The sequence below is a fragment of the Anabrus simplex genome, chromosome 3 (genome assembly GCF_040414725.1).
Source record: "Anabrus simplex isolate iqAnaSimp1 chromosome 3, ASM4041472v1, whole genome shotgun sequence".
NCBI classification, from domain to species: Eukaryota; Metazoa; Arthropoda; class Insecta; order Orthoptera; family Tettigoniidae; genus Anabrus; species Anabrus simplex.
In genome coordinates this window covers 136523366-136550726 of record NC_090267.1, presented here as the reverse complement: position 1 = coordinate 136550726, position 27361 = coordinate 136523366, and the positions used below count along the sequence as shown (strand labels likewise).

Below are 27361 nucleotides of genomic sequence, written 5' to 3'. Positions count from 1 at the left end.
AGGTACCTTCAGATTGTACAAAAGCAGTAATTGCACCTATCTATAATCAAGGGAACAGAAAGGATTGCAACAACTATCGAGGGATCTCATTAGGTTATTCACTGCCAAACCCGTATATATACGTTATTGAATGCCGTGCCTCGTCCGCCAAACCCGTATATGTACATTTTGGTGCAGTGTGTACTTCACCGATCTTACAAATGTACACAATATAGTGTCATGGTTTGAGGTTCCGTGCAAATGCTCAAGAAAGTTCTGTATGGCAGATATACCACTCCATTTCGCATGTTTTGAAAGCAATGTGGTATTATTTCAGCGTTGGAGGGGAACATCTTTCCTGCTAACGTGTAGCCATCATGGCGTCTTGAAGTATACATTCATCTCTTGTTGACAAAGAAACTGAATGTTTACTCATAAATAGTGATTCTGGAGAGCTATATTTCAATAATGAATATGGAGAATATCTAATTGGTGATAATGAACTATGAGAAAGTGTGAGACAAAGTAGTAATGATGACATGGATAATGAAATGGAGAGATATTAAAAGAATGCAGGCGAGTGAAATGAACATTTTGAGGAGTAGACTAAGAGTTACAAGAAGAGACAGTGAAAAAAGAGGAACTGAGCAATTTGGCTGTGCGGTTAGTCACGCAGCTGTGAGCTTGCATTTGGGAGATAGTAGGTTTGAACCCCGCCGTTGGCAGCCTTGAAGATGGTTTTCCGTGGTTTCCCATTTTCCACAACAGGCAAATTCTGGGGCTGTACCTTAATTAAGGCCACGACAGCTTCCTTCCCACTTAGAGCCCTTTCGTATCCCAGTGTAGCCATAAGACCTACCTGTGTCGGTGCGATATAAAGCAAACCATAAAAAAAGGAGGAGGAAGTTCTGTAAGAGGAATGCTTACAAGAGAGTACAGAGAAAGGTGTACTGCAATGATACAGGTATGACAAATGAATGGAGAATCCAATGATACCAAGAATTATTTATTTATCATATTGTTTACAATCACATCACAATAAAAGTATTTTAAAACTGTTTACATGTCTGAACACATTAAGTCACAATGTCAGATTGGTATCTCTTATATAATTAACACCATTTTTTTTGAGTAGCCATCAGGAACTAGGCTGGATCTCCTGAGAAGGCTGTTAGAGGGCATTCTTGGATAATATGCTGAACAGTTTGTCTTTAAGCACCACAACTACACTCGGGAGATGGAATTTTCTTCCTTTTATAAAGAGAGTCTGCACATCTGCCACAATTAGTTCTGATTCGGTTTACAGTACACCAAATTTTTCTCGCGTGCTCAAAACCTGGTGGCTTAGATGTGATGCATGGCATATTTTTCTGTTCTGGTGTTGCAGAAGTCTTCCATAATTGCTTCCAGCTGTCATTCATGTTGAAATTACTTTCAGCAAGGATACCAAGAAGAATACATATGATGGAAGTAAGGGGAAAGAGGTCAAGGTAAAAGGTAAAGACCAAAAGACAGACTGCTGAAAGGACTGAAGGATTGTGTTGGGAAGACTGGAAAATTGGCAGAATGACAGGAACTGATGAAGAGATATTCTGAACAGACCTGGCCAGTGGTTGGAAACTGTGCTAGATGATGATGGTGAGGAGTTGTCAGCTGTAACTCGATGGTTGAACAGACTAATTCTAGTATGGAATAAGCGTCCACACCGATTGCACAGAATTGTTGGAGAAGGGTGTGGTTGTGCTGCATGGAGTTTTTGTGCTTCTCTCCTGGCCTCTTCACATCTGCATCATTCCCCTTCAAACAGATTGACAGCAGCAGGGATGGTCATGTGCCACAATGAATGGTCTTGAGCAAGTGTGTCTCTGGTTTGTGGATTTAGACCTGTCATCTTCATAGTGTGCTTAAGCTGGTTCTTGTAGTACCTCATGGGTGCTCCACAAGGTCTGCTGCCAGAAAAAAGTTCACCATACAGGATTTGGCATGAAAATCTGGTATCACTCATGGATGGACATGGCCAATCCATCTAAGCTGATGACCAACGATGGACGATTCTATGTTAAAATCAACCTACATGTCTTATATTATTTTATCCATGATGATGATGCTTGTTGTTTAAAGGGGCCTAACATCTAGGTCATCGGACCCTAATGGTACGAAATGGGATGAAATGTAACGTCAATTTAAAAGTGCAAAATTCACCCGCTGACCAGAATTCAAAATGTGATGAAGAATGAATGGATGAATATGAATTCAAAATGATCAGTGGATCCAACTCACAATACTGAAAGTTAAAAATAATTCCACCCGATCCACTGACTACAATTCAAAAAGACGATGATGAACAATGATTATGAACTTAAAACAATCAGTGGATCTGACCCACAATGCCCCAGCTTCCCAGAAACTATCTTAAAACAATAGCATTACTGACCAAGGGACTGCTTTCAAAGCACAATCCTGAATTGATGACACTTGTCAAAAGGGGTCCAAAATCCAGGTCAACGGACCCTGATAATGGTACTTATCGGTACTTAAGTAGAACCATGGTATTTCTCATATTGTGGTACTAATCAGGAGTAGTGTAGACTCACAATGCTCCACACATTATGGTACTACTCACAAGTATTGTACATTGCACAGGTAACGCAGACCTATGGTGTTTCTCACATAATGGCACCACTCGTAGTCAATGCGAAACCAGGGTGTTCCTCATGTAGGTATATTAATCATGGGTGCCAGTATTACCGTGGTGTTCTTCATATAGCAGGTACTAAACACAGGCAACACACACCCATGGTGTCAGTCATATAGTGGTACTAATCACAGGCAATGCCCAGACCCGTGGTGTTTCTCACATAATGGTACTAATCACAGGTACTGTAAACCCACAGTGAACCACACTCTGCTGCTCCTAATCACAGACCTATTATGAACCTAAAATAGTAGTACTACTCGCAAGTAAAGGCGACCCATGGTGTTCCCCGCATGATGATACTAATCACAAGTGGTTTCATGGTTCTAATTCAATCATCCCTTGGTTGCCCCTTTTAATCGCCTCTTACGACAGGCAGGGGATACCGTGGGTGTTTTCTTTGTCGTCCCCCACCCACAAGGGGTTTATTTTATTCAAAAAATGTCCAAAGGCTATCCTGGGTACCATATGTACTTGTACAAACAACAAATCAAGATTGCAACATCAATGAAAAGTGCAGTGCACAGTAACATTAATATCATCATCATCATCATCATCATCATCATCTTCCTTCCAAGTATTTGGGCCATGTGTCCTGCTACAGTCTTGCATTTTTCTTTTTGCAAAACTTGAAAGCAATCAAATGTCCTTCCGACGGGTTGCTAGCCTGAAGGAAGAGTAACATTAATATAGGTATGGAAAACCGGGCATGATAAAAATGTGACAATTTAAAGTTAAAAACTTCATGATCGTTCCGTATTGAATAAAGAAATAAGAAGATGTACAATATTAGAAGGATCCACCTTTCAATACTCTGTTGTAAGTTGAACTAAAAAGAAGTCACAACTTGTTTATTGGGACCGGTTTCGACACATTACAAGTGTCATCATCAGCCAAATAGTAAAATAGGGCAAGATATAAAGATCTTAAAACAACTAATACATTGAACACAGGCAAAAAATTAACAATGATTCATATCGTAGCAATTCAGTTAATGTCCAAAACACAATGATCGCAGTCAAGAGAGTAAACAGAACATCATTGTCTTGCGCCGAAAACAAATATAGTTGAAGTTCACAAGCAGGTCAAGTATGCACTTATGTAGAGTCGTTGCTAGGCAGGTCTTGTAGGCATTTGTTTCTCAGGCCGAAGAGTAAAAGGTGACGTAATTGAAGTCTTAGGAAAACAGTGTAGGATTTAATTTTGTCAAATTCAAAGTAGGTATATAAGTTTGAAAATAATTTAAAACATTAAAAAGAATAAAGTCAAATAAAAATATATTAAAAATAGGAAGAAATAATAAAAGACAATTGCAATGTGAGGTTCAACTCGAAACAACTTGCCGTAGTAATTGATAGATGAATGGGAGATGATAATAGAGAAAAGGTTGGGGAACGTTTATTAGAGGGTGGTGGTGGTGGTGGTGGTGGTGGTGGTGGTGGTGGTGGTGGTGGTGGTGATTATTGCTATTAGAGGAAGTACAAATGGGTAAATATCTTCTATATAACACTAAACCGAGGAAAAAAGAGGAAGAGGTTTGCGAGGGCTTCGTGGCCCTTGTCTTCCTTTTACCGATATCTTCATTTTTTGAAGTGTCGGACCTCTTCCTCTTTTTTCCTTTTTTCCTTTCTTTTCAGCTACACCATTCCCGGTAGCATCATAGTTTGATACTGCATATACCGAGCTCGATTGCTGCAGTCGCTTAAGGGCCCCATACACGCGCAGACTTCTGGAATACTTACCTGCACGGACTTGCCTCCGGGAGGTAAGTCGGAAGTATGCAGTTGCCCACACACGCTCAGACTAAATGACTATTTACCGAGGAAGTTGAATACGGTACGTCACGCTCAGCTGTTTTCTGTTTAAGATTATGGGCTTCGGATGGTTGAAAAATGTATGCGGATCGAAATTAATTTGATACCGGTAGTCGGTATAGAAGATGAGTTGTTATCTGGACACAATTTAGCGCTCTGCACGAAAAAGACGCGCAAAAATAAATTTCAGTTTTCATATTTGTAGGTTACCACATTTACATTTTCTGCCGCAACTCTGAGATGGCGCTTTCGTCGCAAAGTCTCCGGCTGAATTCAAGCAGCGCTAGAATGTCAGAGACTTGCCTGCAGACTTTTTGTCGGCAGACTTATCGGCCATACACACAGAGACATGTCTGAAGAGACTGGTTTGTGCAGACTTACCTCCGACTAAGTCTGCGCGTGTATGGGGCCCTTTAAGTGCGGCCAGTATCCAGTATTTGGAGATAGTGGGTTCGAACCCCACTGTTGGCGGCCCTGAAGATGGTTTTCTGTGGTTTCCCATTTTCACACGAGGCAAATGCTGGGGCTGTACCTTAATTAAGGCCATGGATGATTCCTTCCCACTCCTAGCCCTTTCCTGTCCCACTGTCACCATAAGTCCTATCTGTGTCGGTGCGACGTAAAAAAAAAAAAAAAAAAAAAAATTACTGCATGCAGGTTGACAAGCTATTAATTCCATTGTGTAACAGTGGAACACACAGAGTTTCTAGCTATGAAGTCATATACAGTTTCTTTCTACTCTAATTCTTTTAAGTTTTCTGGAGTCACTGAGAATTTCCTGACAATTCCAGATGATGACATCCAACATTATTTTCTATAGATAGGCATTTACTCGTAAAACTCAATGAAACCTACGATAGGCTACAATCTCACTGACTCTTAAAATAAATCAAATACTACAGTTACAAAAATCAGAGAAGATATGCGCAGTCATTACATCTGGTCTCTTTGCAGCTAGTCTCCAAAGGGAAGCATAATTAAACAGTGTCATTAAACACGGTACAGTGTCCGGCTCCTTGGCTGAATGGTCAGCGTTGAGGCCTTCGGTTTAGAGGTTCCTGGGTTTGATTCCCAGCCGGGTCGGGGATTTTAAGCGCGTCTGATTAATTCCTCTGGCTCGGGGACTGGGTGTTCGTGTTTGTCCCAACACTTTCCTCTTCATATTCAGCCAACATGCTATACTACCAACCACCACAGAAAAACGCAATAGTGATTACATCTCGCCATATAGGATTGGCGCCAGGAAGGGCATCCGGCTGTAAAACAGGGTCAAATCCACATGTGCAACACAGTTCACACCCGTGACCCCACAGATGTGGGAAACGCAGTAGAAAAAGAAAGAAAGATTAAATACACTACAGTAGTTTGTGTCACAATTTCCTTTATAATAAAACTTTCATACTGAATGAATTCTACAAAAAAAAATGAAGTGATGACAACAAACCTCTCCCTCCATATCTCTACGGCTCCTCTTGCGGCCAACACGGTGGCCTGAAGCTGTATTACTCTGAAACTCCAAGGCAGCAAAAACAGCATATGCACACAGTTTTGCTAGAGCAGATGCCTGTGGTTCTACCAATTCATCACTCCTGTAAAGTAAAACAGTAGAAAGAACCTTGAAAACCAGAATATTTTATTACCAAAAAAGATATCAAAAATTATAAAGATGATATGATGATGATCATGATGATTTAAGAGGCCAAACATTGAGATCTCTGGTTTCTAAATATGACTTATTGTATTTCCTATACAAAATACATATTATTAATCCATATAACTTCATTCAAGGGTTTACAAGCAAAATTGTAGGTTTCTTGATATTTTGACATTTTTACACTACCTATGCAATTTTTAAATTTGATTACTGAGTAAAATACATTAATATTACTTCAGCTACAAAGCTCTGCTTACTCCAAATACACTACATTTTGAAGATAAATACTCTTATTCTTATTCTGAGAACAGATGTTGCAATAAAAGGCTGTGGAAACTTTTAATCCATTTTTTTTTTCATATGCAAAATTCTTGACTTAATGTGTTTTCTTTGCAAAGCCACAATATATAAAATAAAATCCAACCCTTCAGGGCAAGAATTAGGAAAATCTATCAAAAATTTCTTTAATGACAACTGAAGGATATATTTTTAGCAGTTTAATGTCGCACTAATGCATACATGTTTTTGGTAATGCTGGGTTGGGCAAGAGGTAGGATGGAAATGATAGTGGTTGCAGCCTTAAGGCAGGCCTACAGTTATCTACAGTGGGGTTCGAACCTACCATTTCTTGAATGCAAGCTTACAGCTGAACGATCTACATCATGTAGCCAACTTGCTGGTCAGTTATAAAAGGAAATGTTATAACATCACCAATCAGGGACAATTTGGTCGTAATAACCTGCTCCACTTGAGTGCCTTGAGTAGTATTTGTAATTAATTTGGAAAGAGATACCCTTGATCTAAATTAGATACCATCTTACCATACATCTTGAGTTGAAGTGGGTATCTAGAATGATCAAAAGTCAAATTTCAACACATTTCCCTGATCAGTTGTTGCCTCATCAGTTGGATTGCCAAAGGTGGCATTTATACAAGTGGAGGTGCATGCTTCTCCTAGTGCACTGTCACTGCATTGTTCTACATAAGAGGCTGGCAGTGGTGTCTCAATAGTGCACTAGCGAACAGCATCTAACACCTTCCTTTTCATTATAATAATTTAAATCTGTGCTACATTCCTATCTTATGACAGTCGATGTCATAGTTATCATTCACAATTTCTGCAATAGAATTTTGAGTAACTAGCAAAGTAGTACACACCCCAAAGTTCCTATTTTGTTTGAAATTCAGAGCTTTATTTCCCTTTTATGTATCTTTACATAATGTTGTTCAATCCCAAAGATTGTTGTTAGTATTAATTCTAGTACATTTCAACTTAAAATACACTCATGTTTGTGAAAATTGCACATGAAGGAGTCATAAGAACAGAATCAAATTTTTTCTACATACTACTGATACTTCAAACTACTTCATTCGTGTCTGGTTCAAACTTGAAGTGTCCAATAATAAGCGGCTGATACTGCATTGTCATTTGCTTTGAACAAATCATCCATGGTCAAGGAACATCATGGCATGAGCATACTTGAAGATCGCTTGGATCTGGAATAGCCTGACATGCACACATGGTACCTGTATCACCTCGTAAAATGCCCTATTTCCTAATGTTCACCTTACACCCTGATACTCCCACTCTCAGGTGATTCAAAGTTCTCCATACCAGATAACAGAGCTCTCCAGCAAGGGGCAATTCTTCCTTCGCTTTCAGGGAAGGATCATCCAGCTTGTTCATCCATCTTATGAAGAGGTTTTCTTCCGTCTGTCTCTTTAAGGGTTTTGGTTCTCGAAAGGAAGCTCTTCTTTGACCTGAGTTGTCGCCTGACTGGTGCCCAAAATAAGGGATGATAGGGATCAGTCTGCTGCTTTGTATGCTCTGCTTCTAGGGCCACATTCCTTCAGATGTGTAGTGGGGCTATACGAATAAGTGGATATAGCTTCTGGACAGGTGTTGGCTTTAGGCAACCACTTAGGATTTGGGCCACATTGTTTACTGAAATATCATCTAGCTTTGCATGTGCAGAAGCATTCGAAATGATGCTGCATATAACATTTTTGGATTGGCAGCTTGTGAATGGTGATGTTGCAGGCACTAACTTTCCCTCTGATAATAATGATGATGCATGTTGTTTAAAGGGGCCTAACATCTAGGTCATCGGCCCCTAATGGTACGAAATGTAATGACAATTTAAAAGTTCAAAATCATCCACTGACCAGAATAAAAAATGTGATAAAAGAACAAATGGATGGATATGAATTTACAACAATCAGTGGATCCGACCCAGAAACTATCAAACAATAGTATTACTGACCAAGGGACTACTTCTAAAGCACAATCCTGAATCGAGGAGGCTTGCTGTCTAAAAGGGTCCAAAATCCAGGTCAACGGCCCCTCACAATGGTACTTATTGTTAGTGAAGTAGAACCATGTTATTTGTCATGTTGCGGTACTAATCAAAAGTAGCGTACTCACGGTATTCCACACATTATGGTACTACTCACAAGTATTGTACGTCGCACAGGTAACTCAGACCTAGGGTGTTTCTCATATAATGGCGCCACTCATAGGCAACACAAACCCATGGTGTTCCTCACCTAGGAGTACTAATCAAGGCCACCGGTATTCCCGTGGTGTTCCTTATATAGTAGGTACCAATCACAGGCAACGCACACCCACAGTGTCGCTCATATAGTGGTACTAATCACAGGCAATGCCCAGATCCGTGGTTTTTCTCACAATGGTACTAATAATGGGTACTGGGAACCCACAGTGAACCACTCTCTGCTGCTACTAATCACAAACCTATTGTGTACCTAACATAGTGGTACTACTTGCAAGTCAAGGCGAACCATGGTGTTCCCCACGTGATGGTACTAATTACAAGTAGTTTCATGGTTCTAATACAATCATCCCTTGGTCGCCCCTGTTGGGTCGCCTCTTACGACAGGCAGGGGATACCCTGGGTGTATTCTTCGTCTGCGTCCCCCACCCACAGGGGGTAAGCTTTCCCTCTGGTGCTGACACAATGTTGTTTAAACATTAGGGTATGATCAAGGGTTACTCCCAAGTACTTCGGGCTCAACAAGTGTTACAAACGTTCGCCTCATCATGTGATGTCCAGTTTTCTTGTTGCTGAGACGAAAGGCACAAACAACCATCTTATATGGGTTGGGCCTGTGTAACTGGTATCATAGTAATGCAAGAGTTTGTTCAGTGTTGCTGTGAGTTACTCCTATACTTCGCTGAAATTTACACCTTCAGCAGCTACTGTTGTATCACCAGCACAGATAAATTATCTGGTATTTGTGGACTAATTCAGACTAATACACATGAGACATGTACCCTACTAAACAAAGACTTCCGTAGAATCCAAGCAACTGAAATGAGATTCATTAGAACCAGGAACCAAACAACCAGAAAGGACAAGATTAGAAATGAAGTGAATAGGAAAGTAGCTGGTACTGAGGTTCCTATTATCAGTGTCATAAAGAAACGCAGACTTCAGTGGTATGGGCACGTAATGAGAATGAACAGGGAAAGACCTGCCAGAAAATATTTCGATCTTAATCTCGTAGGAATAAGACCACAGGGAAGACCAAGAAAACGTTGGATAGAGACTGTAAGATCAGATGTGGAGGAGAGAGGATACAAATGGGAGGACATACTGGATCAGAAGATGTATGAAGACAGAAGGAGATGTAATAGACACGAAAAATGTTCCACCGATCAATACATTTATTGTGAATGAATTATTGCACTAGTACCGGTTTCGGCCTATCTTGGCCATCATCAGCTAGCACACAAATTTACAGTCATTAGACAAAATTACAAAGATGTTACGTTAGAGCATCCGGATGTCTAATGAAAAATGGAAGTAAAATATATTGCAGTATGTTGCGTTAAAATATCTCTGATTAAAAGTGGTGATGGTTATAATAAACTAAAACCTATTGATTGAGCATGGACATGAGTACATAAACATATTAAAATATATATGCCACATCATAAGACACTAAAAAATATAGCACATTAAACACATTAAAACATGGTATATTTTAAAAACGTCTATTAAAATTTGAGTTCATGTTGCGTTGCATTCATTCTTCAATCCTCTTGTAGTTCTTGTGTTGATTAAGTTGTATTAGGTGATCATCGAGAATGTTCTATGGCTGATATACTTTGTATTGGTATGTTATAAGAACTCTTGTCATTAAAATTTGAAAATTGAGTACTGTGCAATTCAACTGTTGATGTAGTCCAGTAAGATTTATATATACAGCGAGATAGGGTTTAATGACTGTAAATTTGTGTGCTAGCTGATGATGGCCAAGATAGGCCGAAACCGGTACTAGTGCAATAATTCATTCACAATAAATGTATTGATCGGTGGAACATTTTTCTTGTCTATTACATTGAATCCAATCAATACGGAATATGAAACTTATAAATAATAAGACAGAAGGAGATGGCGAGCACTTGTACACAATAGCCGGGAACCTGGAGTTGGGAAATGATGATGATGACACATGAAAATATTAGTACTGTACTGGCCCAAATATAATATGATGGTTTTTATGTTAATAAGTACTTATAAAAACCACAGCAACTGTCTAATACACTAAACCTACCATTTAAAAAGACTCATTTTCATAAAGGTTCATTTGTCTCAATCCCCAACTGTACTGGTTTGTGCATCAAAACTGAGCTTCAGGTCTTGAATAAACCAAAATTTCTTGAGCTTTGACAATGTTTTCCAATTTGTGGCTAGTGGTTGTTAGTGAAGAGCAGAATCCAGAATACAATCCATTTGCAAACATACTCTCGAGTACAATACCGGGTGATTCTCTTGCATCAAATCATTTTGTTTTATGCAGCTCAAGTAACCAGCGTTTTTATATAGGTCATGAAAACATCGACCTTTCTGGTGTGCACAGAAAAAAAAAAACCTTATCTGTGTATTTACCGCCTAACCATAATAAGAAGACTTGTAATTTTAATGTACAAGTAGTTACTGTTTGCTATAGTTCAATAGTTCTACATAGTTTATGATAGGTTACTTTTTAATCATATGTAATTAGTTAGTTATCAACCTAATTTTGATACTGATAATAATGTTATTTGCTTTAAGTCCCACTACCTATTTTTATGGTTTTCAGAGACCCTGAGGTGCGGGAATTTAGTCCCGCAGGAGTTCTTTTATGTGCCAGTAAATCTACCGACACGAGGCTGATGTACTTTAACACCTTTAAATAGCCTACAACTTTAGCCAGGATCGAACCTACCAAATTGGGGTCAGAAGACTGGCGCCTCAACTGCCTGAGCCACTCAGCCAGGCAATTCTGATACTGGTTAAGTTTAAGACAGGGACAACTGATGCTGAAACATTATTAAATAATGGCAATCACGAGTGCGCTCTCTAATTTATATGAAAACTAAACGCCACCAAAACATGAATTGGGCATTGTGACCACGTACAAACTATTATGTGAGCTACCATCTGCACACAACGTGTTGCAGTGCAGTATAGCATAATTGCTAAGGGTAAGGAAAGTGGGCCGGTCTTGCGTGTGAGGTGGGAGGTTCGAATCCGCATCGAAGATACATTTTTAAATTACTATTTTTTAAAATTTTTACCTCAATGTACATGGAATATCCTCTTTCATGCAAATTTTCAGTCAATAACAGTGCACATGGCCCTATGAAGGACCAATTTGACATTAGGGCTGGATAAATACGGAATAGGGAGTAGGAGAACCTAACTACGCTAACAATATTTAGCTACGGTAGCAAATGTTCAAAATGATGCCCTGCTTGCTTTATGCATATCTGGGCCCGCTGCTGAATAGATCATCTAGCACGCTGAAGCATGGATGTGTTACTGAACTGCAAGTTTCAGTGATGAGTTGCCAAAAGTGCTCCGGATTTTCCGGTGCTTGAGTTTAAACTCATCATAATCATAATCATCATCATCATTTCCCTTTATCCATCTGTAGGCAGGTAGGGGCAAATATGGTTCCTCTTCACTTTCTTCAGTCTTTCCACCACTCCTCCTCCAACACTGTGTCACAGCCCAGGTTTCTTTCTGCGTTGGATTGTGTCCTTCCATCTCAATTGTGGTCATCCATGGCCTCTCCTTCCTTGCATTTGCATTTCCATCAATTTTTTTGGCATTCTTTCATCACTCATTCGCTTTATGTGCCAAAACCATCTTAGTTCAACTCTTCTCTATTCTATCATTCATTTTTTCCACTACAATTTCTTCCTCGATTTTCTCATTCATCATTTTGTCTCTTCTACTCTTCTGCATCATATTCCTCAAGAACTTCATTTTGGCTGCCTGTATTCGACTCTCATCCTACTTCGTCAATGTCCAAGTTTCTGCTCCGTAAGTTGTTATGGGTACGTAATACATCTTGTACATAGTTTTCTTTGCTTCCATTGGCACATCTTTGTCCCATAACATGTTTCTTAGACTATGATAGAAACATCTTCCAGCTTGAATCCTCTTACTAATCACAGCAACCAGTGGAGCATTCTCCATTAATTCACTCCCCAGGTATTTGAATGTCTCCACTACTTCCAGGGACTTCTCAGCAAGTCTAATCTGAACTTTCCCTTCTTTCTCCCCTCTAGTCATAACAAGAGTTACCCTTTTCTACACTTATTTTCAATCTACATTCTTCAATCTTCCCATTCACCACATCCAACTGTTCTTGAACCTACATGTCCACTTCTCCCCAAATCACAATATCATCTGCAAATAAAATGATGTTCATTTCTCCTCCTCCACATGTTGCTTTTGCTGTTCTCATGTCATCATCCATTACTATTGTAACCAGGACTGGCGATAGAAAACTTCCCTGCCTCAGCCCACTAGTTATTTTGAACCATCTTCCTGCCAACTTGTGTTTGCACGCAACTACAACATTCCTTGTACATTGCCATGATCATTGTTATTAATCCCTTTCCAATTCCTTTTTGCACCAGACTGTCCCAAAATTTAGTCCTGGGGACACTGTCATATGCCTTTTCAATGTCAATGAATGTCATCAAAATATTATTGCCGTACTCCCATTGCTTTTCCATTAGTTGTCTCATAATGAGAATAGGCTCTATTGTTGACCTTCCACTTCTGAAACCAAACTGATTTTCCTGTATCTGATTTTCAACCCTCAACCTTATCCTACTTTCCAGTATTCTTTCCATTATCTTAGCAACATGGGATATCAGAGTAGTTCCCCTGTAGTTCTTCAATACTTTGTCGCCTTTCTTGAAAATTGGGATGATTATTCCTTTTTGCCAATCCTCAGGGACCACCTCATTCTCCCAGACAATCCTGAGAACTTGATATGTACACTGCAGGCCTACAGTTCCAGCTGCCTTTATCATCTCCACTGAAATTTCATCTATTCCAGCAGTTTTTCCATTCTTCATCTTTCTTACTGCCATTTCAATTTTGTTCATTGTAATTTCTTTATCCATTTCTTAATCAACTAATTGCTTTTCTTGGTCATTCACTAAATGACTGTCGTTAGTTCTCATGTCCAGCAACTTCTGAAAATACTCTCTCCATCTATTTCTTATTTCTTCTGGCTTTGTTAATATTATGCCACCTTCATCCTTCACAAATCTGGTGTTTACTTGATACCTCTTTTCGTTTATTAAAATACCATACAGTAATTTCATAAATATCTCCTCTCAATTTCAGTGTGAATAAGGCCCAGCTTTTCCTCTTTTCTTCCTTCATGACTTTCTTGGTCAAATTCTTTGCCTCCACATATTTTCTTCTACTTTCTTCAGTCTTAGATGTTTTCTATGCTTTCCATGCCATTTTCTTTTCCTTCACTTTAATCTTTACTCTATCATTCCACCAGTGTGTCTCTTTGTCTTTCACATTTCCTGATGTTCTACCACATACCTTTTCTGCACATCCAACCAGTGCTTCCTTAAATCTTTTCCATTCATCTTCAATGTTCCCCATCTCCGTCCTGGGTACCAAGGGTATTATTTCCCTTTGAAATTCTTCTTGTATGCTTTTCTCCTTCAACTTCCATACTTTAATTCTTTTCTCTCTTCTGAATGGGGATTTTTCAGTCTTTCCCACTTTCAATTTTCCTATCACAACTCTATGATCTCCACCAAAGGCTTCTTCAGGCATGGCTGTTACATCTACAAGGTTCTTCCGGTGTTCTTTCTCTATGATTATATAATCAATCATGGTCTTTGTTCGTCTGTCTCCCCAACCATACCTTGTAATCTTCTGACTGTTCTTCTTCCTAAACTAGATGTTTCCAATGATCATTTGGTTCCTCATGCAAAAATCCACCAACAACTCACCTTCTGGATTTACATTTCCATATCCAAAGGGCTCTACAACATCTTCCTTTCCTTGTCTTTCCATTCCAACTTGTGCATTTCGATCTCCCATCAATAGCACTTCCTTCTATCTGTCTCTCCACTTCCTCTAAAAAAGTTCCTAGATGTTCATCTATGCAACCCGTTTGTGGGGCATACAACTGAAATAGATCTTTCATGCCATTTTCAAACTGGAGTCTCATCACCATCATCATATTGCTGATGCATTTTGTATATTACACATATTCTTGGATTTCTTTTCTAAGTATGATGGCCGCTCCATTTTCTGCTTCAGGTCCTACACTGTAATTACAGCCTGTATCCTTCTTTCAGAGGAATCTCTCCCGTAGCCCTCTTCTTGGTCTCACACAGTCCAACTATGGCTATATAATTTTCTTTCATGAAGTCAACCAGTTCTTCTGTCTTTCCCGTCAGTGTCAGGACATTTACTGCCGCAACCTTGGTGTAGTTTGGTGCTGGTTGCCCACTTCTCACAATTCCCCCAGCACCCGAAGAGCTGCGCGTCGCTTTTAGCAGGGGACGCCCTAACCTTTTCCGAGGCATCATATCTGCTTAATCCATATAGGCTATTGTTACAACGGGCTTGCTACACACACAGAGGCATTTTATACCTATGCCAGGTTCAAAATTAGGCCGCCCCTAACATGGAGACAGGTGCCTTCGTAGCCGCTCCTCTGGAGTACAGACGCTACAAGTTTGCCCCTTTGCACATACTCACCATTCCACCGTAGTGCATGTTGTTAGATGCTAGCAATTAATGGCACATATCATTAATGGTTAATGTGGAAAAATCGAAGAAGAAGAAGAAGAAGAAGAAGAAGAAGAAGAAGAAGAAGAAGAAGAAGAAGAAGAAGATTGATGATTTTTTAAAATCACCAGTACTCTGCCTGTATGCAAGTACAGTACTGAAAGTACAGTGTGTAAACTATTTGTTTCAAATGCCTCTGCACAAAGAAGTCCAATGGCATAAAATGCAATGATTTGGTGGGCTAAGGAACAGTCCTCTTCTTCCTATCCATGTTCCTTCAGATGGCGATGGACTGCTAACATCAAATATGGAGGAGCTCCATCCTGTTGAAACCATATCGTTAAATGATCTCTAAGTTGTACATCCTCTGGCAGGAGTGGAAGTTCATGGCACAAAAAGGGCAAGTAGCGTGTGCCTGTTAAATGACCCTCAAAGAAATATGGTCCGATAAGGCGATCACCCAAGATTCCACACCATACATTCACTCCCCATTGTACCTGATAGGCTGCGTGTTGCATCCAGTGAAGATTGTCATCACTCCAATAGTGCATGTTGTGGCGGTTGACAGTTCCATTATTGTGGATTCATCCGAAAATCAGATTTTTGACAGGAATGCTGCATCGTTTTTCACATTTCTTAATAGCCACTGATAGAAATCCATTCAAGCTTTGAAATCTCGCCCGTTGAGCTCTTAGTGTAGTTGTAGATGGTAGGGGTGATATTTATGTGCATGCAGTATTTGCCATATGGATGGCTGGCTGATGTTCATCACTGCCAAAAGTCTTTGCAGTCAAATGTCACCTATCTGGATACCTTTCCTGGTACAGATGTAGTGCCTGGATAGGGTGGATCATGGGAGACTACTGGCAAAAATGAGTGCAATTGGACTAGACAAAAGAGTGACTGAATGGGTTGCTATACTTCTAGAAAATAGATCTCAGAGAATTAGAGTAGGCGAAGCTTTATCTGACCCTGTAATAATTAAGAGAGGAATTCCTCAAGGCAGTATTATTGGATCTTTATGTTTTCTTACATATATAAATGATACAAGTAAAGGAGTGAAATCAGAGGTAAGGCATTTTGCAGATGATGTTATTCTGTATAGAGTAATAAATAAGTTACAAATTGTGAGCAAATGCAAAATGACCTCGACAATGTTGTGAGAGTTTGAGATGAACAGCAGTCAATGGCATGGTGATAAACGAGGTTAAAATTTAGGTTGTGAGTTCCACAAATAGGAAAAGTCCTCTCAGTTTTAATTACTGCATTGATGGGGTGAAAGTTCCTTTTGGGGATCATTGTAAGTATCTGGGTGTTAATATACAGAAAGATCTTCATTGGGGTAACCACGTAAATGGGATTGTAAATAAAGGATACAGATCTCTGCACATGGTTATGAGGGTGTTTAGGGGATGTAGTAAGGATGTGACAGAAAGGGCATATAAGTCTCTGGTAAGACCCCAACTAGAGTATGGTTCCAGTGTATGGGAACCTCAACAGGGTTACTTGATTCAAGAACTGGAAAAAAACGAAAAGCAGCTCGATTTGTTCTGGGTGATTTCTGACAAAAGAGTAGCATTACAAAAATGTTACAAAGTTTGGGTTGGGAAGAACTGGGAGAAAGAGGACGAGCTCTTCGACTAAGTGGTATGTTAAGTGGTATGTTCTGAGCTGTCAGCGGAGAGATGGCGTGGAATGACAGTGGCATCTTTAAAAGTAGGAAAGATCACAATATGAAGGTAAAGTTGAAATTTAAGAGGATAAATTGGGGCATATATTCATTTATAGGAAGGGGAGTTAGGGATTGGAATAATTTACCAAGGGAGTTGTTCAATACATTTCCAATCTCATTGAAATCATTTAAGAAAAGGCTAGGAAAACAACAGATAGGGAATCTGCCACCAGGGCAACTGCCCTAAATGCAGATCACTATTGATTGATTGATTGACTGACTGATTGGTTGATTGAGTGGAAAAATCAAAGCAGCAAAGAAAAATTGATGATTCTTTTAAAACACCAGTACTCTGCCTGTATGCAAGTACAGTACTGTACTTCGAATACTGCAGTGTTCATTTCATTTACTGTTTTCTTATTCAGTAGTTTGAGCAATAATGTAATAATACAGTTTCAGTTCTGTAAGAAAATCCACTTTTACATTTTCTTATTTGTACATTTTTTAATCGGCACCCTTTGAAAATGTATAATTGAGGTTCATCTGTATTAGAAAACTTAAAAATAGATCTATTTAATTAATCTATAACAATGAGTAAAAAAAAACAGCATAACACTTGGATTTTTTTTTTTTAAGAATTGCATATTTAATGTACTAAAATGATACTCAAAATGCAAAAATATCTTCAGGAATTCTTGAGGCATGTCTTATTGCATCTTACTATATCCTTATTTGAATAAAAACCATAATTTTAACCAAGAAAAGGACGTGTAAAACGAGGAGTGAATAGAACTCTCACAAACCATTCCTTTGGTGGCATTTGAAATATCCTCCTCCAACGCCACTTTTAACACACCTGTAGTCACTAATAAAGTGCACAACTACTTGAAAATGATTCTGGACATTAAAAAATGGGTATTGGCACTATCTGATGAAATAATGGCTTGCATCTTTTTTGGCATGCTGGTAATTAAGGTGGCGAGATCATTTTGTGGAATAGCATCCCATTCTTGAAGAAGAATCCCCTGCAACCTGGCCAAGGTATGAAAATCATGCTGATAGACTTGATGCACAAGCTGGACCCACATGCATTAAAACAAGATATTATCTGAGCAAACGAGAAGACAGTTGAAGAAGAACCTCTTCTATGTGTAGGTGGGCATAACATGCCCCAGTTTCAATGAACACTAGCTCAGTCCGGGCATGAGAAGTGATGCCTCTTCCTCACTACCATAACACACTCCAGGTTTCCACCACACCCTTTCCTGACCAAGTGCAGGGCTGAGGTTGAACCAAGATTTATGTATGAAGAAGTTCAATTCTGATGTTCTTGAGCAAGCTGAAGAAAGGCTAACCAATGCTGTCGTGTCAACTGGGAGCCAGTAAGAGGTCTTCTTGAAGACTGACCTTCCACTCTTGTCTTCTTCTCACGGTCCACTCACTAATACTGACGTTGTGCGCCTCTTCTAGAAGCCTTCTAGCCTGTACAGCTGTAATGTGTCCATCTCGTAACACCTCTCGAGATAAAAATCTATCATCTCTGGTTAATGTAGATCTTGGTTGGTCTGATCTAGGCTGTCAATGAGAGGTGTTGTGTTCTCGATAGCGCCTTACACAGTGGTGTACACTTGTGGCTGATGTACCCAATACAGTGAAACCTCATTAGTACGTTCCTCATTAATACGTTTTCCCACTCAGCACATCATAAATTTTAAGTTCCAACGCCCATCGTATTAAATCTGTATAAAAAATACCTCACTTAACATGCCATGATTTTTCGCCTTTACCACTTAGTATGATCAAATATTCCCCAGACCTAAAAATGTTCTTTGTCATCCCTTGTGTAATGTGATTTCCAACAGAGATAAGAACCCTCGCCATGGGTCGGTCGGAGAAAGTTGCGCGATAAGAGGAAATAACCTTGAATTCTCAAACACCGAGTATATTGCGCCTTCGAGGGGCAAGCTGTTAGCTTAGGTAAAGTTGACTTTTGTGCCAATGATTGGCAGGAAAGATTTTATACTAGAACAAGACATGACAGTGCTAAGTTAAAGCACAGTAATAGATTCCACTGCAGCTAGGAGCCCCTGAATACAGTTTTCACGCCTTTTTTTTCTTCTTCAAAGCTCTCCTGTTGACATACATGGCTTATGGCTGGGAGTCATATGAAATTATGCATCATGGAAGTTACCGCCACAAAATGTGCAACAGAAGTGTAACTCTAGCAACCATTCAGCCGTTGGTGGATGGTCATGACCGAGAGACATATTTATGATCATTTGATTTTCTCAAATGGAAAGGGGTTAATTTTTTGTTCTATGTTCTTTGTTCTATGGAAAGGTCCTTGTTGTCAGTGAGATTGTTGAATAACTCAGTGCACTTGATTGTGCTTGTAGCCTATTTTGCATTCCAATCAGAAGTTAGAAATTTATTTATTCAATATCATTCTTCCTAACTTCAGAAACTTTCCTTCGCACACTCTTTTTTTTTCCTTCCGCTTTCTATTTTGCTTATATGCATTTTCAATTTTGTCTCGGTTGCCCACAATAGTGTTCAAAGTAGAAGGTGCTAGTTTTAACGTTCGCACCAACCCTACGTACTTAAGATGTGGATTCCAATCTACTTCTTGAAGGATTTTAATTTTTTCTTCATTAGTGAGTGGTTTCACGACCCTTTTCTTATCCATAGCTAGGCTATCACAAGACTGATACCGTACCGTGCTACTGAACTTCTCACGATTATCCTATTAGTCTGTAAGTAGGCTGCCACGTGACAAATAATCACTTAACTTCTTTTTACCACTCAACACAATAAATTGAAGGTAATGCCAATAACTGTTCTTGTGATAAGATGATATAAATCAGTGTGGTATGACTGAAGTTAAAATGTCTATAGTGCAGCAATAGCAGATCTTCGACAGGTCTTTTGTGGGTGCCGTTAAGTAATAAGGCTTCCATATACTGTAGGCCTATCCCATTAAAATGTTATGTAAAGATGCAGGCAATGGTAAAGCGGTGTATCATTCGTACAAAAATACAAACTGCTAGTTTGACAGTTGGCGTGTTTTTATAGGCTATACCCAGCGAGTCTGTCCGAACCAATGCTGACTACTGCCAAAGTTTCATGTTCAAGATATCGGCCCAAGGCACTTAATCGCGTATGGCGAGTATAAACTCTTGAGAAATTCATGCTCGAACAAAGTGACCAGAAAACAGTGTTTAATTACTCACTGGTCAGAATCCTAAGGCTTCAACTAACAATTCATTATACAATTGTTTTAGGAAGAAACTGATGTGCTATAATATGTAGGGACTGTAGCTACTTATATGAGCCCAAGGGCACAAGAATGTCATATCTGTTCTTCCATGTTTTTCACATCTTTTAATAGTCTCTTGTTACTTTAACAGGCTCCAGTAGAGAATTACTGATATTTGTTCTCTCGACTTTTTCACATTTTTTAGTGTTTTCCTTTATCTCCTGAAACACACTACACACACAGTGTAAAATGTACTAATGTGTAAAGTGATACCATCTCCCTGTTGAATTGTTTTTAATGGGATATTCGGTAGTACGCTTTCCCGCTTAACACGATTTTTTTCGTTGTCCCCTGCAGAAACGTACTAACAAGGTTTCATTGTATTTACAACATACTGGAAGCTGCATCAATCATCAATTAGTGCTACAGCTCTTGCAGCACCTTCTAGACTCCAGTAATTTTCAAAAGCAACTTTCATTCACAGAACCTCATGGAACGGTAAATGAAAAGTTTGGAATGTGTACGAAGGCTGCAAGACACAAACTCAACAATAGGTAATGATTCTTCTTCTATGTGCCTTACTCAGTCTCCCAGATGTTGACCAGAGCTTCTCTATTTTCTGCCAGGCAATACACATGGCCCAAGTAGGCAATCTTCCATCTTCCTGCATTTAATTACTGCCAGTAGTTCTTTTTTTACTATTCACTTCTTTTGTTAATAATTCGCTTTACGTCTCACTGACACAGAATGGTCTTATGGTGACAATGGGATAGAAAAGGGCTAGCAGCAGGAAGGAAGCGACCGAGGACTTAACTAAGGTACAGCACCAGCCTGATGTGAAAATGAGGAATCATGGAAAACCATCTTCAGAGCTGCTGACAGAGGGGGTTCGAACCCACCATCTCTTGAATGCACGTCGATAGCTACATGAACCAAACCACACAGCCATTCGCTCCGTATTTGCTCTTCTCAAGACCAAACAGATTTTCATCATTTTTCTATTCAGCAATATTCCTAGAGCTGTCATCTGTTGAACTGTAGTCTGCTTTAGAGAAGATAACACAACACCATAAAGAAATGCAGAACACATGTAAAATTTTACCATTTGCTGTCTAAATATTAAACTGAGAGCATCCTTGCAGAGCAGCAATTTCATTTTCTTCAAAGTGGCTCAGGTTATTTTCAATATACATCTCAAATTCCTGATCAAATAATACAGCAATCAAGGTATCTGAATTTGCTTACTTGGTGGATCAGTTCATCATTGAAAATCACTAATTTGTTTTGTTGATGTTTATATTGAGGCCCATCTATTCACAAACTGCTTTTAGTTTGCTTAAAAGTAGTTGTAAGCTCTTAATGCCTTCAGCAAGAATTACATCATCATCTAAGTATCCTACAGCTAGAGATCAGTGAAATTCACAAGACACGATAACACAAATTTACTTTATACTTTTCTTTGAATATTAAGCTCATAAGTAACCTATTTGATCCCAAATGTACATTTTTGGAATTACAAAATAATGTGAAATCATGCTAAATCATGATTTCCTTTGTTTTTAAACTTCATTACAAAGAGACTTGAACTGCAAGTACCACAGTGCGGGAGACCAACGTAACAACTGCGCTATGTGACCGACAGAGACTAAATGCCAACATCAGTGGATGTTTGGCATAGAAACCAAAACAGATTCCTGTAATGGGACTGGCTGAGCAAGCTGCCTGAGTATTCCTCACTGTCGCTCACTCTGGAACTATACAATATTAAATAGAAGGAAGGATCCACCTTCAATTCTCTGTTATTAAGTTGAACCAAATAGAAGTTACAACCTGTTCATTTGGGACCAGTTTCAACACATTTGAAATATCATCATCAGCCAATTAGCAAAGCAGTGCAAAAATTAAGTCATAAAGATCTGTGATGAAGCTGTACGATCTATCACTATCAGGCAAAAAAAATGTTCATTTTCCTTTGGTGTCGTCGTGGTTCATGATCCACTGCCACATTTTTGATGCACCTGATTCCCTACAACCCACTGCCTCCATATTTGTATGATTGTCCTATACCAGCAGCAATGTCACAGTATAAAAATTTGCCTTCACGCAGGGTGATTGATCATTCAACCTCCTTCAAATTCTGTTGTTTGTCTAGATGATGCCCTTTTAGAATGATGTGGCAGAATGGCTGTCGAAGAAAGGTTCAGAGCCTCTTGACTGATACACTAATTGCTGAACTCCTCAACAGCCCTCTATTCATACGCTTAACATGGCAGTGAAGGGCACTGCTGGGACCAGGAACATAAAATCACTCAGCAATTCTAATCACTTGCTTGTCATATCATGCTTTGAATTTACTGAAAGTTTCACACATGCATTTCAACCTTCCTTCATGATGTTTCAATTTTCATAAACACAAATGTAGATCATTCTTCTATATCAAGTAAAACTACTTTAATTCTGTAAATTAATGAACAGCTCAGACAAACTTCAACATCTTCCAAGGTAGAACTGTGATGGGTTATGTAACAATTGAATTCTGATATTTCTCAAGAAAAACAAATAAATATAATGCTTATTAAAAATTGTTGCTTTGAGACATATCCAAATGTTTAGTTTAGATGTACTGTAATGACACAAACTATACCAAAATCTATGTTATTTAATTATTTTAGTACAAGTGGCTCTAATTTTCAAACAGCTCTAACACTGTTAATATCTCAAAGTAATTAACCAAAAATAATTATTTCTACAAACTCCACTTACAAGAGCTGATTATGAAGGTATTGAGGTAGAACATGCAGCAATAATGCTAGGGTGCAGTGTTCAATATGCAGGTGGAGTACTGCAAGGCCCAAGTCTACAGCGCGATCCAAATCTTCTTGGTATTTGTTTCGTAGAACTTCCTGTAAACAAAATATTACCAAAGTGCATACAAGTACATCACTTTAGTATTTGCAATTTTCTCAGAATTGATCCCATTTAGCAGTCAGATTTTTGCTACCATCTTCCCTCTCGTGTGACCAAACTTCTTAGCTGATTTATCATGCATTAGAGCTAATTTGATACAAGTCGCTTCATGCTAGAAGCTTGCAACAACACTGTCAACAACCCATTCCAACATATGAGATTCATATTTAGAATAATGCAACCGGAGTATTTAAATTATTTTTCAGTGATACTTCCATAAAATACAGAATTGCCACCATATGGAGAAATACATTTTCAGAAATATTGGATTCTGAGCTAGCCAAATGATACAACAACAACATATTGGAAGTTGAAGGCAAGAATTCGAAGTTGGAAGGAAGATTTATGACAAAAAATGGAGCAGACATAGAAGAGGAATGCATAATTTTGATTAAAAAGGAGAGAAAGCATTATGGAAGCTGCAACCTGGAATTAGTAAATCCAAACAAATCAAGAATGAGGAATGGAAAGCACGCTGCACAAGAATAAAGACAAGGAAGAATTGGAAAAATATGGAGACAAGACGTCCTGAAATTGATCGCAATGTCTGGTCTAATGCTCCTGAATATTAGCAATATTGTGTGTTTCAAAGTTATATTTATGGTATTTCCTAGTGTGTGGGTGCCTTTAACATACAGTAGTACCGATATGTGACTATGTTCTATATAATTTTATTCATCAAATTGATTTTAAGTAGATCTTTGGTTTGATGCATTGAGTTTGTTTACCTGCCTAGCAACAAGAAGATTTACCATACAAATGAACTTATATATATATTTGTTGTATTAGTTTTCTATATCAATGGGTACTATGACTGATTTTACATGCACAATTGTACCTGATGCGGTGTTTACCCACAAAAATGTCAAAATTCCAGTTTCACTGAGTACACATTCAAACAAATCCATAATCTCTGTCTCAACAGTCTCAAAATATGTCCAGTACACTGAGTACTCCATGGCAAATATGAACATACATACATACATACGTACATACATACGTACATACATACATACATACATACATACAGGGTGATATGCATAAAGACAAGTAAATACCAATGTCATTCAAAGATGGCAGGTTGATTAAAAACTACTTAGAAGTAATAAAAAAACTAAATAAACAAACAATATCAGATAGCACAAGATTGAAGATTGACATCCTCTGACATAACAAATTAAGTACACCAATATACCTAGAGAAGAAACAATTTAAATTATAAAAAACCATCTAAAAGATGACAATTCCTAAAAACAAAAAACTTAAAAAAAAAAACCTTATTAGAACATCCTTAAACCAAAAGTTTTACATTATTGTCAAAGGTTAACTATGGGCTTATCAGGTATAATAGCAAACATTTTCCTAAATAAAAAAAAACACACACACACACACACACACACACACGCACACGCGCACGCACGCACGCACGCACACACACACACACACACATTATAGACTGTTATGTCTTTCACCGTTCAGTCTGCAAGCCTCTGTGAATTTACTAAAGGTCGCCACAATCCTCGATATGCAACTAGTTTGTGGCCTCATTTAGTTCTATACCTCTTATATTTAAATCGTTAGAAACTGAGTCTAACCATCGTCGTCTTGGTCTACCTCTACTTCTCTTACCCTCCATAACAGAGTATATTATTCTCCTAGGTAACCTATCCTCCTCCATTCGCCCCACATGACCCCAACACCGAAGCCGGTTTATGCGTACAGCTTCATCAATCGAGTTCATTCCTAAATTAGCCTTTATCCCCTCATTCCGAGTACCCTCCTGCCATTGTTCCCACCTGTTTGTACCAGCAATCATTCTTGCTACTTTCATGTCTGTTACTTCTAACTTATGAATAAGATATCCTGACTCCACCCAGCTTTCGCTCCCGTAAAGCAAAGTTGGTCTGAAAACAGACCGACGTAAAGATAGTTTCGTCTGGGAGCTGACTTCCTTCTTACAGAATACTGTTGATCGCGACTGCGAGCTCATTGCATTAGCTTTACTACACCTTGATTCAATCTCACTTACTATATTACCATCCTGGGAGAACACACAACCTAAATACTTGAAATTTTCGACCTGTTCTAGCTTTGTATCACCAATCTGACATTCAATTCTGTTTAATTTCTTACCTACTGACATCAATTTAGTCTTTGAGAGGCTAATTTTCATACCATACTCATTGCACCTATTTTCAAGTTCCAAGATATGAGACTGCAGGGTTTCGGCACAATGTGCCATTAAGACCAAGTCATCAGCATAGGCCAGACTGCTTACTACATTTCCACCTAACTGAATCCCTCCCTGCCATTTTATACCTTTCAGCAGATGATCCATGTAAGCTACGAAGAGCAAAGGTGAAAGATAGGTGAAATATTACAGCCTTGTCTAATCAATTCTCACTGAAGCCTCATTGTCAACATAAATGCCTTTGACTGATTTTAATAATCTACCTTTAATTCCATAAGCCCCCAGTATAGCGAACATCTTTTCCCTCGGTACCCTGTCAATGCTTTCTCTAGATCTACGAAACATAAACACAACTGCCTATTCCTCTTGTAGCATTTTCCAATTACCTGGTGCATACTGAAAATCTGATCCTGACAGCCTATCTGTGGTCTGAAATCACACTGGTTTTCATCCAACTTCCTCTCAACGACTGATTGCACCCTCCCATCCAAGATGCCAGTAAATACTTTGCCTGGTATACTAATCAATGAGATACCTCGATAGTTGTTGCAATCCTTCCTGTTCCCTTGCTTATAGATAGGTCCAATTACTGCTTTTGTCCAATCTGAAGGTACTTTACCAACACTCCATGCTAATCTTAGTAATCTATGAAGCCATTTCATACCTGCATTCCCACTATACTTCACCATTTCAGATCTAATTTCATCTATTTCTGCTGCTTTATGACAACTGAGTTTATTTGCCATCTTTTCCACTTCCTCAAGCGTAATTTCACCAACATCATTTTCCTCCTTCCCATGAGCTCGGTTGTTTGCAACACCACCAGGAAGATTTCCTTTTATGTTGAGAAGATTTTCAAAATATTCCTTCCGCCTGTCCGTGATTCCCTGAGATCTATTATGAGTTTATCTGAGTTACCAAACCACTTTTTCCCTCCCTTTCTAAGATTCTTTATTACTGTCCAGAAAAGTTTTCCCTGATGCTTGACCTAGCCTTCCCAGGTTATTAACAAAATCTTCCCATGACTTCTTTTTGGATTCAACAACTATTTGTTTCGTTATGTTTCTTTCATCTATGTGCAATTCCCTGTCTGCATGAGCCCTTGTGTGGAGCCATTTCTGGTTAGCCTTCTTTTTACATTTACAAGCTGCTCTCACTTCATCATTCCTCCAAGATGTTCGCGTTTTCCCATCTTTAAACGAAGTTGTTCCCAGGCATTCTTTTGCTGTTTCTACTACAGCATCCCTGTATGTCACCCATTCTCCTTCTATATATCCTGAACCTGTTTAGTGTCCACAGTTCAGAACGTCTCACAAAACATATCTATGTACTTCTGTGTAATTTCCTCATCCTGGAGATTTTCTACCTTTATTCGTTTGCAAACAGATTTTACTTTCTCTATCCTAGGATTAGTGATACTTAGTTCACTACAGATCAGATAGTGGTCTGTATCACGAAAAAATCCCCGTAAAACCCATACATTCCCAACAGATATCCCGATTTCAAAGTCGGTTAAGATATAGTCTTATTATGGATCTGGTTCCCCTACCCTCTTATGTGCAGCAGTGAATAGCCTTATGCTTGAAGAATGTATTTGTAACTGCTAAACCCGAACTAGCACAGAAGTCCAGCAAATGTTTCCCATGCCTCTTAGCTTCCCTATCTTCCCCACATTTACCCATCACCCTTTCGTATGCTTCAGTTCTATTTCCAACTCTCACATTGAAATCGCCCATAAGCACCATCCTATCCTTGCTGTTGACCCTGACTACGATGTCAGTCAATGCTTCATAAAACTTGTCAAGTTTATCCTCATTGACCCCTCACATGGTGAATACACTGAGAGGATTCTGGTTCAAATTCCACCAACTGCCAAATCTACCCACATCATTCGCTCATTTACGTGCTTAACAGAAACTATGTTGCGTGCAATAGTATTGCTGATGAGCAACCCTACCCCAGACTCTGCCCTACCCTTTTCAACACCCATCAATTACACTTTATAATCTCCTATCTCTTTCTCGTTATATCCCCTTACCCAAATACCACTTACTCC

General features: G+C 38.9%; 1 protein-coding gene across 1 annotated transcript in view; it reads right to left on the bottom strand.

The window, feature by feature from the left end:
- MED24 (mediator complex subunit 24) overlaps positions 1–27361 on the bottom strand; it is a 359234-nt gene that overhangs the window by 42545 nt on the left and 289328 nt on the right. Inside the window, exons 17-18 of the mRNA XM_067142734.2 lie at positions 22911–23050; positions 5933–6077 (exon numbers count right to left, since the gene is read on the bottom strand). Coding sequence (XP_066998835.1) covers positions 5933–6077; positions 22911–23050 — 285 coding nt within the window. The remainder of the gene's footprint in view (positions 1–5932; positions 6078–22910; positions 23051–27361) is intronic.